Source organism: Mchenga conophoros, linkage group LG2 (assembly GCF_057382185.1).
Source record: "Mchenga conophoros isolate Kocher_MC1m ecotype Shallow Benthic linkage group LG2, M_conophoros_male_GT1.1, whole genome shotgun sequence".
In the NCBI taxonomy this organism is placed as follows: domain Eukaryota; kingdom Metazoa; phylum Chordata; class Actinopteri; order Cichliformes; family Cichlidae; genus Mchenga; species Mchenga conophoros.
The window spans coordinates 2,044,755-2,062,891 of record NC_140527.1 but is presented as its reverse complement, the minus strand read 5'-3'; the positions used below and the strand labels follow the sequence as shown (position 1 = coordinate 2,062,891).

At 42.5% G+C, this 18,137-nt stretch overlaps 1 protein-coding gene across 1 annotated transcript; it reads right to left on the bottom strand.

Annotated features, from left to right (window-relative positions):
- Positions 1-883: 883 nt before the first annotated feature.
- LOC146581440 (ovomucoid-like) lies at positions 884-7,733 on the bottom strand. Its single transcript, XM_085246404.1, has 4 exons — positions 7,603-7,733; positions 6,838-6,938; positions 1,129-1,238; positions 884-1,019 (listed from the first exon to the last, which is right to left on the bottom strand). Exons 1-4 carry the CDS (start codon positions 7,649-7,651, stop codon positions 968-970), a joined length of 312 nt encoding a protein of 103 aa, XP_085102530.1. The 5' UTR covers positions 7,652-7,733; the 3' UTR covers positions 884-967.
- Between the last annotated feature and the right edge of the window lie 10,404 nt (positions 7,734-18,137).

The following is an 18,137-nucleotide window of genomic DNA, read 5'->3' as shown; positions in this document are numbered from 1 at the left end:
GATTCCATAATCTAACACGGCAAAAATGATCAGAATAAAAGGCAGAACATACAAAACCAATCTGCAGGTTTGCAGTCCGGGCAGCGGTCCCCTGGTGTCTCTGCTGGGAATTTCCACTGTGGACATCTCATCTCACAGAAGGAAAAGGGAAGAACCCTATATAGAAAATAGTACATGTAGTGAGTTTTTAAAACTTTTTTTCTTTAAATTAAAACCTCTTGAGACCCAAAGCTGCCAGTAGCGGGGGCAGAGGGGGTGAACTGTAGCTGAACACTATTGGCATGTGTGGTGTCCACAACAACCTCAGGATCGCCACTAAATGCTCATAGAAACCATTTCATCCAAACTCAGCAAAAACAAGTGAGCTAAACTTACAGCCCAGATTCTATTCAGCTGCAAGACTTCAGACTGCAGTTCAGTTTTTTTACACGGCGCCAAATCACAACAGCAGTCGCCTCAGGGTGCTTTATATTGTAAGGTAGACCTGCAATAATACATGCATTATCTTCTGGCATGCTATAGGAGTGTTTGATATTTGGTATGTCAGAAACACTCGTGTAAAATATTGCTTAGCTGTGACTAAAGAAGAGACCTTGCTCATTTGGCAGGACATACACTTTTCCACCGTTTGTTGTATTGTCTACACATAAGTTGTGATTATATCACAGAAATGTGTGATGATGAAATTACTGTTTCTCATGAACAAATCATTGACTACACCACATTTTGCGTACCTATAATAAATAGTATTATGAGAAAAGTCCAAGTACAGCTTTGTGGGACAGGTTTGAGCCACTTACTGTTATTACTGTTTAAATTAAACCTGTTTGTGATCAGTGCTGTTGTCAGGGTGTTTTTGTGTTAAAGGATTAGACCAGAGACATGCTGCAGAAGGTAACTTTATTGAGAACACAAACACAGGAAATCAATAGGCCCTATCTAACACCCATGAGTGCAACATAGCCATCTAGGAAGCGCATGGCCCCTTTTTCGCCACCTTCACAGTATTCTTCTCTTCTCTGTAGGAGAGAAAAACAAACATAGATTCAGTGTGTGCGTGTGCGCGTGCGTGTGCACGTGTGTGTGTGTGCGTGTGCGTGTGCGCGTGCGTGTGTGTGTGTTACATGCCTGTTCTTCTTGCAGAGAAGACACTCGGTGTCATAGGTTTTTCCATCGCTCCCACATACTGGAGCATACTCCTTGGTGCAGATTCCTCCTTCGTACTTCCCACAGTTGGGCTGGATACAAAAGCAGGCAGTGACAGGATTACTGATTCTTAATTTAATCCCTTCAGCAAGTCTTGGGTTTAACCTCCAGTGCCTGGTAGACCTCTGAACAGACCCACACGGGGGTCACCATTAACAGGTGCTCATTTCTTAACTTCTTAACTGAATCAGGAAAATCTGAATCATCTTTATTTGTTTGTGTACACAAACAAGGAATTGCTCTCTGCATGCAAAGAACAAATGTTTTCAAGTAGCAGTATCTATAGTACACACACACAAACACAGGTGTGTGTGTGTATATATATATTTCAATGCGTTAGTATGGTCAGCTCGTTAACGCGTTAGTTAGCGCAGTGCAGCCCCACGCACGGGGCTCGCTAACGAAGAATTGCCGTGTTAATTCAGTTATGGCGTTGATGTTATTTTAACGCTGACAGCACTAATATATATATATATATGTATATATATATGTATATATTCACACACACATATATTGGCAAGAATACCAGAGGCACAAAACACCAGCTACTGGCAGACCGAGCAGTCAGCTGAGACTGCAACACTAGGCTGACCAACCTGTGCAAGAAGGCCTATGACTCAGTGCCCCACAGCTGGATCCTGGAATGCCGAGAACTGTACAAGATCAACAGGACCCTGAGAGCCTTCATCAGGTGCTCAATGGGGATGTGGCGTACAACACTAGCCCATAGCACAAGTCACCATCAAGTACCTCCTGCACAATCCAGTTTCTCTGTCCTGTCTTTGTTTATCGTACAGTTAGTATTGTATAGTATTGTATAGTTAGTAAATAGTACCTTTTAATCCCTTAATTTTACCGAATTTACCAATTTAGCATGTTATTTATTTGTAATTCCTAGTTTTATATCTCTTGGAGATCATTAACAAGACTGGCTACGCAGTTGTCAGCAGCCACCTCCTGTTCATGGATGACATCAAGCTGTATGCTAAGAGTGAGAGGGAAGGTAGTCAGAACTGAGGGGATCGAACTACCAGAAGGCAACATTGCAGACATAGAGGACAGCTACAGGTACCTGGGGATAGGGATGGGTATCGAAACACGGTTCTTGTTGAGAACCGGTTCCCACTGTTTCAGTTCCTTGGAATAGTTTGCCATTTTTGCAAACGATTCCCTTATCGATTCCAGTCGCCCCGAATGACGTCACCACGTTGCGGAGCGTCATTTACCTGACAGGAAACACGGCGCCTAAGCTCAACGCTCAAAAGTTTGGTTAGACTTTACGAGAACAGATGACATCAGGGCAACTTGCAATACTTGCAAAGTAGATATTTCATTTAAGGGAGGAAACACTACGAATATGCAAAAGCATTTGCTCACAAAACACGCGATGACCTTAAATGAATGTCGTGTTTTTAATTCTGCTCCGGACTCGTGAATCTCAACCCAGCAGCAGCGGTAACGTTTGCACGTCCTCTCCCGTTAATGCAGCAGGTAAATAATCAACTAACAGTGCATATTATGTTAGCGCGATCTGCCTTATTACAAAACCTGCCATTACTGTGCATTTAGTGACCATGATGAGACAGACAGACAGAGTCTGGCTCAGATGCTGGCAGCTCTCGCTGCAGTCTACCGGTAGCGTCTCCTTTCAGGCCAGGACAGACGAATGTCACCGGCCTAGAGGGAAGCGAGCCGGCGTCAGGAACAGGCTGAGAGCTCGTGCACACCGCACACCTCTGCCTAGCATCCTGCTCGCCAACGTCCAGTCACTGGAGAACAAGCTTGACGACCTCAGGGCCAGCATAAAGTTCCAGAGAGACATTCGGGACTGCAATCTCCTCTGCTTCACCGAGACATGGCTGAACCCAGCGGTGCCGGACCACGCCATCCAGCCGGCCGGGTTCTTCTCGGTTCACCGCATGGACAGGACACGGGACTCGGGGAAGTCAAGGGGAGGCGGCGTGTGTTTAATGGTGAACAACAACTGGTGCAACAGTGCGAACGTTGTTCCTCTCACACGCTCCTGCACACCAAATCTGGAACTACTGTCCATCATGTGTCGTCCTTTTTATCTACCTCGGGAATTTACATCGGTCATTGTAAGTGCCGTTTATATTCCACCACAAGCGGACACGGTCACCGCCTTATGCGAGCTGCATGAGGCACTCACACAGCACCAGACACAACACCGGGACGCTGCGCTTATTGTGACAGGGGACTTTAATAGCGCCAACCTCAAACGCGCAGCGCCGAACTTTTATCAACACATCACCTGCCCCACCAGGGGTGAAAGGACACTGGACCACTGCTACACTACGGTCAAGGACGGCTACAAGGCACAATCCCGCCCCCCGTTTGGCAAATCTGATCACGCCGCCATCTTCCTCATGCCAAAATACAAACAAAGGCTGAAACAGGAAGTTCCGGTTCAGAGGAAGGTCGCGCGCTGGACGGATCAATCGGTGGCCGCGTTACAGGACGCACTCGATGACGCAGACTGGGGCATGTTCAGAAACAGCTCCGACGATGACGTCAACGTGTTTACGGAAGCGGTTGTGGGATTCATCGGGAAACTAGCGGATGATACCGTGGAGACAAAGACTATCACAACGTTTCCCAACCAGAAGCCGTGGGTGGATAAAACCATCCACGACGCTCTGAGATCCCGCACCGCTGCCTACAACACGGGACTCATGACGGGGGACATGGACCCGTACAAAGCCGCGTCATATAACGTGCGGAGGGCGGTGAAAGAGGCAAAGCAGCGCTACGGGAGGAAACTAGAGTCACAACTCCACAGAGTGACTCTAGGAGCCTGTGGCGGGGACTAAGGACAATAACGGACTATAAAGCACCAACAACCGGTATGACGAACGCGGCCGTGACTCTGGCAGACGAGCTGAACACTTTCTATGCTCGCTTCGAGGCTGCAGCTAAGGACTCCAACAATGCTAGTGTTAGCGGCGCTAACGGCTGCAGACAGGAAGATACTGCCAGCACCGGAAACGTGCTCGTCATCTCCGAGCATGAAGTAAGGAGAGCCTTCAAAAGAGTGAACACCAGGAAAGCAGCAGGACCAGACGGCATCCCAGGTCGTATCCTCAGAGACTGCGCATACCAGCTAGCTCCTGTGTTCACTGAGATATTCAACATCTCTTTATCTCAGTCGGTGATCCCCACATGCTTCAAAGAGTCCATCATTGTTCCTGTCCCGAAGAAACCCCACCCTGCTTCTCTCAATGACTATCGCCCTGTAGCCCTCACCTCAGTAGTGATGAAGTGCTTTGAACGCCTGGTCAGAGACTTCATCATTTCTTCACTACCAGACACACTGGACCCACTACAGTTCGCTTACCGTCCAAATCGTTCCACAGACGATGCCATCTCTCATCTCCTCCACACATCACTCACTCACTTGGACACTAGAAGGGGGAATTATGTTAAAATGCTCTTCATAGACTACAGCTCTGCATTTAACACCATAATTCCCTCCACACTCACCACCAAGCTGGAGCATCTGGGACTCAGCTCATCTATGTGTCAGTGGATCTCCAACTTCCTAACTGGCAGACCACAGGCAGTAAGGATGGGCGGACATGTCTCAGCCTCCACCACTCTCAGCACTGGAGCCCCCCAGGGGTGTGTTCTGAGCCCCCTGCTGTACTCTTTGTACACATATGACTGTGTGGCCACTACCAGCTCCACCACCATCATCACGTTTGCTGACGACACCGTCGTGGTGGGCCTGATCTCTGATAACAACGAGACGGCCTACCTGAAGGAGATTAGGAATCTGGAGAACTGGTGCCAGAGGAGCAACCTCCTTCTAAACGTCAGTAAGACAAAGGAGCTGATAGTGGACTTCAGCACTAAGCAGGAGAGGAACTACCAGACCCCCGTCATCAACGAGTGCCCAGTGGAGAGAGTGGACAGCTTCAAATACCTCGGAGTTCACATCACGCAGGACCTGTCATGGTCCTGTCACATCAACACCGTGGTGAAAAAGGCCCGACAGCGTCTCTACCACCTCAGACGCTTGAGAGACTTCCAACTGCCCTCCAAGGTGCTCAGGAACTTTTACTCCTGCACCATAGAGAGCATCCTGACGGGAAACATCTTAACCTGGTTCGGGAACAGCACCATGCAGGACAGACGAGCTCTACAGAGGGTTGTGCGGTCAGCTGAGCGCACCATCCGCTCCGAGCTCCCTGACCTGCACTCAATCTACAGCAGGCGGTGCTGGACCAAGGCCAGGAAGATGGTGAAGGACCTCAGCCATCCCAACAACAGACTGTTCTCTCTGTTGAGGTCAGGAAAGCGATTCCGCTCCCTGAAGACCAACACAGAGAGACTGAGGAGGAGCTTCTTCCCGCAGGCGATACGGTCTCTCAATCACACCACCACACAGTACTGACCCACACATATGGTTCTTACACACACACTGGACCTTCTGGACATTGTTTTCACTTCATCACTTAAATCACTTTAAGCATATTTGCACTGCACAAGACATAATGTGGATCACACAACACTGGTCACTACATTCTTCATTTCCAGTTAATACTTGTACAGCTGCTGTTATTGTGTATATATTTATTTATATTTCTTCATACATTCTTATATAGTTCTATATTGTGTATTTGTGTTGTACAGTTATTTCATTTTTAACCTTAATTTATATTTTATTCCTTCCTAGTTAAATTTACCCTTTTTAATTTTTCATATTTATTTCCTATCTTATTCATAGCCTTTTCCTTTTTTTTCTTTAGGTCACGAGCAGTTGTCCAAGCTTTTCACTGCATATCGTACTGTGTATGACTGTGTACGTGACAAATAAAATTTGAATTTGAATTTGGATTTGAAGGACATGTCCTGGTCAAAAATGACTCCAAGGTTCCTCACAGTGTTACTGGAGGCCAAGGTAATGCCATCCAGAGGAAGAATCTGGTTAGATACCATATTTCTAAGCTTTTCAGGGCCGAGTACAATAACCTCAGTACAGTTTGTGCTGACCTTTTTGGGTGGTAATATCAGCATGAAGTTCAAAACACAGTTTATGACCAAAAAGAACACCTAAATACTTGCAAATCTCCACAATAACCTCATTCTTTCCTAAATTTCAAAACAGAAAATTAGAGGTCACCTAGAAAGTACAGATATTTGTGTAAAAATAAGAAAAATAAATATTGCCTGTGTCCAGCTCCCAGCAGCGACACTGACCACAGCCAAATGCAACACGCTGAAGAAAAAGTGTTTCTTACAAAACAAAACTGATAAAGGGGTGAATAAAAACCTTGAACTTTGACAAGGATGATCTCAACACTTTTAATAATAATACTGAACCATAACTTTCCCCAATACTGTTTTTCCTTTAAGCTGTTAAAGGTTTCTCAAGAAGAACAGTTCCATGAGGCTCTGAGAAACCAAATACATGTTTAAACTTGATGGTTTGATCTCTGTTAACGGGAAGATCTTGAAAGGGGCGACTCCCGTAAGTAGAAAGGCATCGTAAATAAAGGTAATTAGTTAAAAGAACGTCGTATTCATTTGAAGTGACCATGCCCACTAAGAAGATCCTGGAAAACATTTAAGACGGGAGAAATAAAAATACTGAATAAGACCAACTCGTACCTCTGTGAGATCAACAAGAGCTTCTGATCTTGGTCCTCCAGATGTCCTCAACTTGTGGTTGTTTGGAAACACAGATGCTGTCTCATCCTGGTGGGAAAGGACTGCACAAACATACACACATGTATTATTTGTGTATTTGTATATATGCTTGTGATCGACCCTGTTTTAACCATCACAATTTCATATCCGGTAAGTATGAGGGTAACCAGCAGTTTGTCCATCAGATTATAATCCCGGTAAGCATAATAAGAGGATGTCATCTGAACGTCCTGTTACGTCGCTCCACTCCAGGTCTTTGATGTGTGAATATGAAAAACATGTTTTGGTCTCTGACAACATCAAAGAAACTCTTCCAGTTTAAATATATTCCTGATCATAAAGGACATCAGGTCTTATCTTGTAAACTAAGGTTTGATAATAATCTGCAGTTCACTTGTTAATGTCGTTTCAAGAGAGAAAACTGGAACTAAAAAAATAATCTGTTTATTTCTTCTGACTATCCTTGAATCCTAAAAGCACACAGTGAATGATAATTTAGGCATTTTTGTATTGTTTAATTAATTAATTAATGTACTGAAATGGACTGAATGTCTTTGTTATAATTATTTGTTTTTACAAATTGTAAACATTCTTTTAAATTAGTCTTGCTAACATATTTTACATGCACCTAAAACCTCAGTTAAAAGGAGGAAAAAGTTATTTAAAGAAGAGCCTGAGACAGAAAATGTTCTGAAGATCATCAGTTTGTGCTGTGAATGAACTCACCACAGACAGAAAACAGCAGAACAGCCCAGAACAGCACGGTCAGCTTCATAGCTTCCAGTTTGTAGACGTGTTTCTCTGGCAGCAGGTGTGTGTTTCACATGTTATCCTTATACACACACACTGTGGTCCTGACTGAAGCCGTCCTTTGATTGGCTTCGTTGTAAAGGAAAGGAGACACTCCCACAAGAATACGTCACTGGATAGAAAGAAAACAGCATCCAAAAACTAATATCCAGTTGAAAATGAAGAAGTACAGGGATGTCCACGCCAACAGTTACCCTGTGTTTGGCTTCCTGGAAGGAGGTATTCTTCCAGGTTGGGAAACTTTCAGATTTTGTGGTTTTGCATTTGTGCAAAATAACCCCAACATTTCAGAAAAACAGAATAAAGCTGCTAAAATGGCCCAAACACCTGAACACACACGCACACACAGACACACACACACACAGGGAAATGAATAACGTTACGTCGAAACCAAGCACACCATTATTTTTCTTGTGGCGTTACCAATAAGTGTGATGTGTCACATGGCCCTCTTCCTATTGAAGAAACAAAAGTTGTATCCAAGATGGCCGACTTCTAAATGGCCACCATGGTCACCGCCCATCTTGAGGAGTTTGCCCCTCACATATACTAATGTGCCACAAACAGGACTTTAATATCACCAACCATTCCCATGTTGTTACGCTGTATCCATGGCCCACCCTGTTGTACTACTTTTTACTTGCTCCCTACATGTTTACAGTTTGAGCCTAAACAGCAGCACATGGCCTGCAGTCCTTTTCTTTTATTAATCACCAGAGGATGTTGCATAAAAGAGGCGACCTGTGCCAAAGTCAGGGGTTAAAGGGGACGGTGGTAAATGGACTGATTCTTAAACAGCACTTTTCTACTCTCCCAGAATACTCGCTGTATACAACATGCCTCATTCACACAAGTGCAAACTAATCTACATTCACACACCGATAAACACATCGGAGGGCAACTTGGGGTTGGTATCGTGCCCAAGGATAGGGCTTTGGAGTTGACGTCACGCCGCAATGCATTATGGGAGCGCAGCGCCATTTTCGGGGTCTACGAATCAAACCAAACACACTGTGTTGGAACGACGACTACAAGAAAGATGCTTAAAAGCAGCTCAAAAGAGAATGAACTGTATAGAGACCGATTTCATTCAGAGGTGAAGCGGCGGTACTTGCAGAAAATAGCGTGCATTGGAAATGTGGACCCGTATGAAATACGGCCGTGGAGTAGAAACCCTGAAGACCAACCGCTACTGACGTAGCCTGACATATTTCATACCTTATCTGTGGAGTCAGCGCGTACAAGTCGTCATTCAAACAAAGGTAAGTCAGCTCGAGTACTGCGAGTGAAATGCGTTTGATTTCCCTGCAAACATTCAGATTAGTGCAGCATAAATTCATTCATGAGGGGAAATTACAGTGAGAACATGTGGAGGCTGTTAGAGGGATAACATAATGAGTTCAGTGCATTGATGAGACACTGTCCTGAAGGATTGTTATTCTTTATGGTTAAAGAAATTGCAATGATTTATTCATATTTATTATAAATAATCCTAATTAAACATCTTGCTTCCATGTTTGTATCTTGTGTCACTAAAAATACATTTTATTTTAATTTTATATATTGATCAATGACCTGCAGAATCTCCTTATCATATTAAGGGATTCATAATTGTCACTTTATGCTTTCTCCATCTCTAAAGTGATGACATCCTTGCATTACATACTTTAGGTTCATTTTCTGCAGGCAGATTTACACTATAACATGCAGTGTTCTATAGATGGACACATAAAGAAATGAAAAATGACATGTATGTGCTAACTTTCTAAACACTTTGTTACATTTATGATAAAGTAGATAAAACACATTTGTGTCGGCCTTGTCTCATAGTTCTTGTCTTTAAATGAACTTTGTGTGTGTTTCAGGTCCTGCACTCTCAAAGACTGAATGAACCAGCATTGCAGCCATGGGTCACCGTGAGCATCACAGGGAAGGTTGAAGCCGCCCGCTGCACCTGTATGGCCGGAGTCGCAGAGACCTGCAGCCATGTCGCTGCTCTTCTGTTTAAAGTAGAAGCAACAGTGTTGATCCGTGGCACAAGGACTGTTACAGATGAACCTGCATACTGGGTTTTGCTGGGTAATGTGACCAAGATACACCCAGAAGTTGGCCATAAGATAGACTTCTCCTCTTCAGCTGCCCAAAAAAAGGCTCTTGATCAAAACCTAAACAGACCATCTGTAGTGACGGGGAAAAGGAGCCGTCCTCAAAACAGAAAAATCCCACCTGCTACTGTGGAGGAGTCGTCACTGCTATTGGATACTTTGCTGGAACACAGTAAAGCTGTGGGTTGTGGGAATGACCCATAATGTTTTATCTAGGGGTCTAGATTTATGCCTGTAGTGCACTGCCGTGTAAATAATTTGCATTTACTGAATATGTACTGACTGAGTCCCACTGTTCAAAAGTTGAATAAAGAAACAAACTAATTTTTGCCTCTTTTTTTTTTTATTGAAACCACCTTATAGAACATCACATCAGTTACAATGATGATGTCATTTATAGTTTACAAATGACAAAATGTTTACACAAAATCATGAGTGTTTACATGACATCACCCACTACTAACATTATTTACTGTATCTTTTGAAAAAAATACAGCAATTTTAACAGCACAAGACTTAACATTTAACAGGAGCAGGTTTCATTCTTCCCTGGTTTTATTATCACTGTTCACCAAACGCAGCAAACCTTCACCATCTTATCCAGGAGGGTCACCTCTTCACCCTCACATGGAAGAAGTAATCTGATTGGCATGGTGGTATGTTTGCAGCAGGTCCCTTGTGTAGCGCTGGAACTCAGTCACGATGTTTCATCCATTTCATCGGCTGGTTTGCTGCAATAATGCCAAATAATTAGCAACTCTATAGATAGAAGGTAGTTCTGCAAAATCACTCAGTAGGATGTTTGTTCTAATTTGCTATGAGCTCAGAGCGCATCGAAAATAAAACTAATAGGCTATAAAGATATGAACATATTTAGAACTTACCGGAATGAAAATGTCTGGAGCACCAACAGATATTTGGAGATGGAAGAGAACTGGAGCTCGTCTCACAGCTGCTATCCAGGCTGGACGCCTTCGTTTGGTAACATCGATACACGAGCTGCCTCGTGTTGCTTCCAGGTTGGGAAAGAATGAAAAGATAAACCATTTTCAACCTTATTCTCTTGCCGGTCATGTGATCGAACATTGCAGCCGACCACACAGCAAATACGAACCATGGCTGTTGTGTGTGTGACTTCGCTCCCTTTTCACTTGCGCTAGACCCCCAAAATGGCGGATCGGGCCAAAATCCTTTCCACGCCCACCCCCCGTGACATCACGCTCCAAAGCCCTATATCCGGTTGTTCAGTCTGACGTCACTAGCCGTGTCTGGGCCTAAACTCCGCTGCAGGTCCATATATCAAACGATCACTGTGGCATTACTGAGAGTTGAAAAACTGTCTAAAGTCTTTCATCTTTAATAAAATGATCAGCGTTCTGCTCTACCAGGGGTAACAATTGAGTTTATCATCCAGGCATCCATGAAAACGGAATTTATGACATTTAACGGAGTTAGAAGTTAGCAGGAAGTTAGCTCGCTAGCTTCTATCTAAATACAATATAGCATGTCCTGGCTGCGGGGTTTTGGAAACAAATTCAAACGTACAGCTCTGTTATCACTTCCAACATAAATGAAGACAGAAAACTAAACAGCAGTGACGTTTGTAGGGTTACTGAAGTTGGGCTAGCTGGCGGGAGCCTGGGATTGTTTAGCTAAACGGCCCTAAACTGTTTCCCATTCATTCTCTATGGTAGCGCTAAAGCACTACGGTGTGATATATTTTTGGCCACTACGGTCTTCCGGCGCTGTTGCGAGTTTGAGATGCGGCGGCACTTTGAAAAAATCTCCTCTTTTACGTTTCGGGAGAGAAAACAAGTAACTCACCTCTCGCAACACATCCCAACGCTCCTCATTCATTGATCAAAGGTAAGAAACGTCGTTTGAAATAAGAATAAACAAACAGAATACATTTACAGCTGTATATTACAGGTAATAGGCGTGTTGCGATTGCATTTACGAAGCATCCATCGCTCAGTTAAATAAATTGCGTGTTTCATTGACGTGTTTTACTGTTAAATAAACTTTGTAGGTTTCTGACTGCTGTGACACTGACATTACTATAATGTGGTACAATTAAATAACCGATAAGTGGCTTGTTATGAGATGACATGCTAAATGACTGAACCTGCTTAAAAAATGTATTGCTTTCATCTTGTAATGGGCAGTAATCTTATCAATGCGGAAGTCTGTCTTGATATCTCTCTAACATGAGCAATGCCCACTCGTGTATGAATAAACACGATAGCTTAAATAGATATGTTGATAATCTACCAGCAATTCTTATGTGCCATGACTGCTAAGCAGTTACCACAAATTTTGCAGATAATCATTCAACCATGAAAGGTTTTTATTTACAGACAGAACAGTTTGTTATACCTGGAGGAAAAAACAATTTTATCGCAAATGTTGTCAATGTTCTTTCAAATTGTGTCTCTTTATTGTTCTCCTGCATCCTGCTGTCTAAACCAAGCAGCAAGATTATAACCTGGAATGTCTTTGTTTCTGTTTGGAATCAATTTTGTTTAATATAATTGTTTATTTTTTCACTGCATGTCAAGATGCACAAAGGTTTGTTGCGCCATATCCAGGGAAAATCTCTGTGGCGTTCCGCAAGAGGCCACTTGGATATTAAAAATGACCCCAAGCTTCAGGACAAATCTGCACCTGTGAGGGAAGACGATGCTCTGACTGTCATCTATCAGAGAGGAGGCGATGCCTCCAACATGAAGGAAGTGCAGGGAGAGTACATCCTGCAGTTTGGAAAATATAAAGGGAAATCTTTCCGGTGGCTTCTGGAGAATGATGTCGGGTACACCATGTACCTGATCAAAGATCTCCAGAAGGAAGAGGCTGCAGGGACCTCTGTGGAAGAAGGGCATGGCAAGGAGAGCTTGCATTCATTTGTACAGTATACCCTCAGCTTTACAGAGATAAAAGCTCTTCTGGACTATGAGGCCAGCAGAGTGAGTGTTGCTGCAGAAGCCTCTGAGGATGATCAGCTGGTTGGCTTTGGCTCATGAGCCAAGAGCACCTGGAAGGAGATTCAGGAGTCTCCTTTCTATGAGGCAGAGAGACAAAGATGGGTGGAAGAAAAGAGGAAATAGGGGAGAAACTGTTGATATTGTACATAATATAGTTTTGTTCTAGTTTTGTAATGTTTATTTTGTTTATATAAATAAAAACTGATTGTAAATATAAAAATGTGAATAAATTGTGTTCTTTAAAAATAGCAGCACAGCTCTCTTCTTTATAACCTCTTAGAGTTCACCTGTATGTTTATATACCTGTGTGTGCTCACCATCAGGTAATCAGTTTTAAGAAGCTGTGAGTGCTGCCCTGAAAGCTTACATATTATTTCTAAATCACTTCATGTAATGATAACAAGCCATCCTTTCTCTAGTGGGGTCTCACAGCTTTTATCTTTATAATCTTTCTGGTTGATTTATATCATTAGAAACATGACTGCTGTCTTGTATCTGTGTGACTGTACAGCCTATTTCAGACATGACAACCAGACAGTGTCTGAAGTTATCTTTAATGCATGAAACACAGCTGGAGATAGTCCACACACTTTCTCACTGATATTTTTGGTTTAGGTATTGTTGCTTTCTGGCTTGAAGCTTATCTACAAAAGCAGTTCAATAAGGAGAGATCATGTGGAAAAACCGAACATGATTTATTGAGATACAGAAATCAATGTAACTGTTAGGAAGTTAGACTCCAATGACCCATCATAGCAGAAGAAATCTCAGCAGTGACAGGATTTTACACAAGCCACACCCCAGAGTCAAAATGCTGGTAGTGATGAAGATGGAGGCTGGGACAGGGTTCTGAGTGACCACGGTGAGGAGGAGAAAGGAGAGAGGGCGGGCTGCATGGCTGTGGATCTGAAACGCAGAATGGTAGAAGCAGAAGAGCAACAGATTTAAAGCATGCAGAGTGGAGGCTGGCAAGAGCATGACTGGAATAAAGTAATGATGTCAGTACTGAGTTTGTGCTGGAAAATGAATAGATATAAACTAACAGCCACCAGGAAGCAGACAGATGACTTATTACAGACATGCCTTGTTTAAATTATGTATAAGCATCATTTTCTATGTCATCAGAATGTATCTGTATTATAGTTTTAGCTTTAGTCTTTTTATTAAAAGTTGGATGTCTGCATAATTGTAGACTATATGTCTGGTATGTATCATCTCAAGACTGTCATGATACAGTCTGAGTTATGACAGTATAGGTACGTAATGCAGAAAAATTGCTCCACAGGCCATAACACTATATAATATAAATAAAATGATAATGAAATAAAAATTAAAAGCAAAGTGAAAAATAAATGTTATCCACAATAAGTAGATTGAAAATGGTGTTTAACTTTTGATAATGTAACACAACCTTTGTCCCAACCAGGACTCGAACCCGCGCTCAGACAGTTCAGTGTAAAAAAAACCCATTTTTTTCCAATGCCCGAAAAGCTGCGATTTGATTGGCTGTTTCTCCGTTACACCTATACGCGAGGAGAACAACTGAGATAATCCATCCACAATACGAGGTTAGTCATTCATATACTGCTGCATGGGCTGGGCTGTAGTTACATCCTAAGGTTTTAAAAACTGAGCTTAAATAAATGATTAGCGGTAATAAAAGCCGAGGGAGGTCAACAGGGATCACTGACAGTCAGTGATCCCTGTTGACCTCCCTTTCTTTTGAGATCAAATAGAAGAAAATACATAACATTAAACATGTTAACAACACAAAAGCCATATTAAACGCAGACTACTTTAGACCCGGATGTAGGATTCGTGGCGTCATCGCTGAACAACCGGATTTGACATGCAGACTGGGGAAGCTAAGGCTCGAACCACCAATCAGTAGCTGATCTGCTCCACCACCTGAGCCACAGCCACCCAGATGGTGGAGTTGTTGTTTGTTATTTGTTTTGTTTTTGCCACAACACCAGAACAACTGCGGGTGTCCTTAATAAGTTACAGTTGCAGTACTTCTAACTAGCTCAACAAACATCAGCACGCACACACTGTTTGTGTGCAGTGTGTTGCACAGTGTACCTGCTGGCTAAAGGTCCAGCTGCTGCATTTCACAGGGAAAAACAAGAAAGAGCTAGCTTCACTCAGAGTTGGAGAAAGATAAGAAAGACTGGAGAGGAAGAGGAGAGGTTAGATTTAAAGTGTGGTCTGCTCAGTGGGATTTTATAAACTGGAAATTTCAAGCTTACATGTAAATCCTCGTGTTTTTAAATCAGGGTTTGTGCACAAGACATTGTTTTTTTAATATCGTGGAATGTGCTACAAATCAAACTGAGGTAGACTAGCTGCTATTCAGAGGCTCCATTACAACCATGCTTAGGATCCCCCCCCTGCTGGATCCACTTTGACCCCTGACTCTGCACATTTTACTGTTAAGAGGCAAAGTCACCCTCTACAATGTAGGCAGCAGTGTGTGTACATATCTCCCTTCTGTTTCTTCAGATTCAGGCTGAGTGTAGTTATAACTACATATAATATAAAAGTATTTTACTGTGTATTTTACAGTTTTGTGCTGCTCTTCTAGAACATCATTAAATTCACATAAATAGACTGATTTCACATTTCAAACGTAAATTAACGTAAAATCACTGTAAATGTAATAAAACATAATCTTCTTGTTTTTTAAATGTATCTGTCTGTACATATGCATATTTAGATTGAAATACATTCACAAATGTATCATGATCTCACAAATATCTGTCCGTTATTTGAAAGATTGAACTGTTAAATTCAAATGTAATGCTATGGAAAAGTATATAACATGATTCTTATAAACTTTCTTTTACATCAAATAATAATTATTATTATTGTTACTTTGGGCGATCGTGGCTCAAGAGTTGGCAGTTTGCCTTGTAATCGGAAGGTTGCCGGTTCGAGCCCCGGCTCGGACACTCTCGGTCGTTGTGTCCTTGGGCAAGACACTTCACCTGCCACCCACTGGTGATGGTCAGAGGGGAATTATAAAGTGGAATTGAGGGTCTCAAAGAGCGCTATATGATTGCAGTCCATTATTATTTAAACCAACTGTTAACTGTATATTTCTGTACATTTAAGTATTATGATTCATATTGCCGCATTCATTGACCTTGTTTATAGGTAATTTCATTGTTTAATCACATTAAATTGTTCCTAATTTAATGTTTAAAAGCACTTGAAAAAGGCAAAATCCCATGTAAAATTAGGGCAACAAACCGTATTTTCATTACTGGAAATAACCGTATTTTTATGAGTAAGTTATTTTCTGTTATTTTACGGTATTGTTTTGGCGCCCCAGCTGCCGGATTAGTACTGTTTTTTTAAGATGTTTTTTCTAACAGTGTACCATATCTACTGATATTATTTGTATGATAGCACAAGGTTCACAAACCTCATATAGAAACCTCCTTTTTACTGGTTTCAGAGCCTGTACCTTTTACTTTTACTTGAGTAAAGAAGTTGAATCAGTGAGTAGTTTTTAACAGTAGTATTTATACTAACACGTAAGTACAGAACGCCTGTGCTTTTGCCATCTCGTTGGTCTCTGGATTTCAGCTGGATTGGGCTGAAAGGCCGTTAAACCTGCCAGCTTTATTCCCCATTTCATAATATGTTTTATTCATATATCTGACATGTCCTTCTGCCTTATAAGTTAGTAACCCATGTAACTGTCGTTAGTTTTTCAATTGTAACATTTTCTCTATTGTATAATTCCTTCATCTTAATGCATGATCCCACACAGAAGTCTAGCCAGTCTTCATTTGGGCACATTTCAAATTGTTATTTTCATGACTCCTATTGTTTCAGTGAAGATGACAAAATGTGTTTCATCATCGTGAAAAAACGTCCTCATGATTGGTACACATGCTAAACAGGACAGCAACTCCCTACATGATGCACTGCGTACTCAAAGCCTTTCTCTGACTCAAGAAACCCTAAATCATTTCTCTTGATTGGGTTATTGATTGTGCTACATTATAACTATGATGTTATGATATGTTCCCCTTTTTGTTTAAACAAGTGTTTCCCATAAATGTGCTTCACTTGTAGATGGGTGTGAGATATGTCCACGACATATGTCAGGAAAAACAAAGAAATGGCATTAATAACACAGAGCAGGACCTCCAGTCAACCACGGTCGTTTAACTGTGTTTACCTCTGTGCTGGTCAGAGGGGTGAGACCTTCCCCCTCTGTGGGAAAAAAGGCTCAGTACGATGTCAAAGAGGCCCAGATGAGTGTAATCTGCTCATATCGAACCACCAGGACATTAAGAAATATCTCTTCTATTACTGTGACATGTAACTGTCCACATCGTCTTCATGTTTATGGATTTATGGCATTCATTGTTCCTCGTGTAGGTTCAACTCCCCTCCTCTTGTTTTCTTTCTTACAGTTGAGTCAACAGACCTCTGCCCTTTACCCTTAACGTCCAGCCTTCCTTCAGCTGTCCTTAACATGCTCCGTTTCTCCACAGCATATCTCGACTCTCCAGCAGCAGCGTGGCCTCCGTTAGTGCAGCGAAAGTCTCCTCTCCGGTGTGCAGATATATTTTCACTTTTGCTGGATGCAGACATTTGGCCTGGACATCCTTTCTTTTGATTTCGTGAACATTTGCTGTCTTCATTCGTGGATCGGGACAGTTGTCTTTTTTAAAGAATGTCCATTTATGTAAAAAAAGACTTTTTGGCTCCATGCTTGTTATTTCTTGCTGTGCTGAGGAATCTCACTATTATCGACCTGGGAGGTGCTGGTGAATCTCGAGGACTAGTTTGGATGTCTGGATGTCCAATTGGGAGGTAGTTTCAGTGTCTGCTGAGCAGCTCTTTCACAACTCTGACTGTATCCTTCCTTTCACTTGCCTCTGGGACCTGGAAGATCGGAATGTTATTGGCCTGTTTTGGAGATCTTTGCGGAGAGGATCCATACCCGGTGAATTCTGTACCGCAGCACCCAGCGCTGCAACATGACTGTGTCTTGGACCATTCTAGCTCTTTCATGTCCTGGGGGGCAGGCCTGTGGCTCCCCCCACACACTATTAGATACTTAAACACAGAAACCTTATGAGCACAGCACGCTCACACACACAGGTGCCCACACACCATCTTGGTCGGCTGCTGCCTCTAAACATGTCATGTAATATTAATACTGTGTGCTGCTCAGTAACACTTATCATATGTATGTTACTCTTAGTTATACATATGCTGGTTGTTGCTATGGTTTCCCTGCTGTGTGGTTTTTTTCAGCAGGTATTCAAGCAGATTGTCTTGTTTTTTCTCTCCCTGCCAAACTTGTCTTACTTTCTTCTTTTGCTTTTCTGTCCCCCAGTTT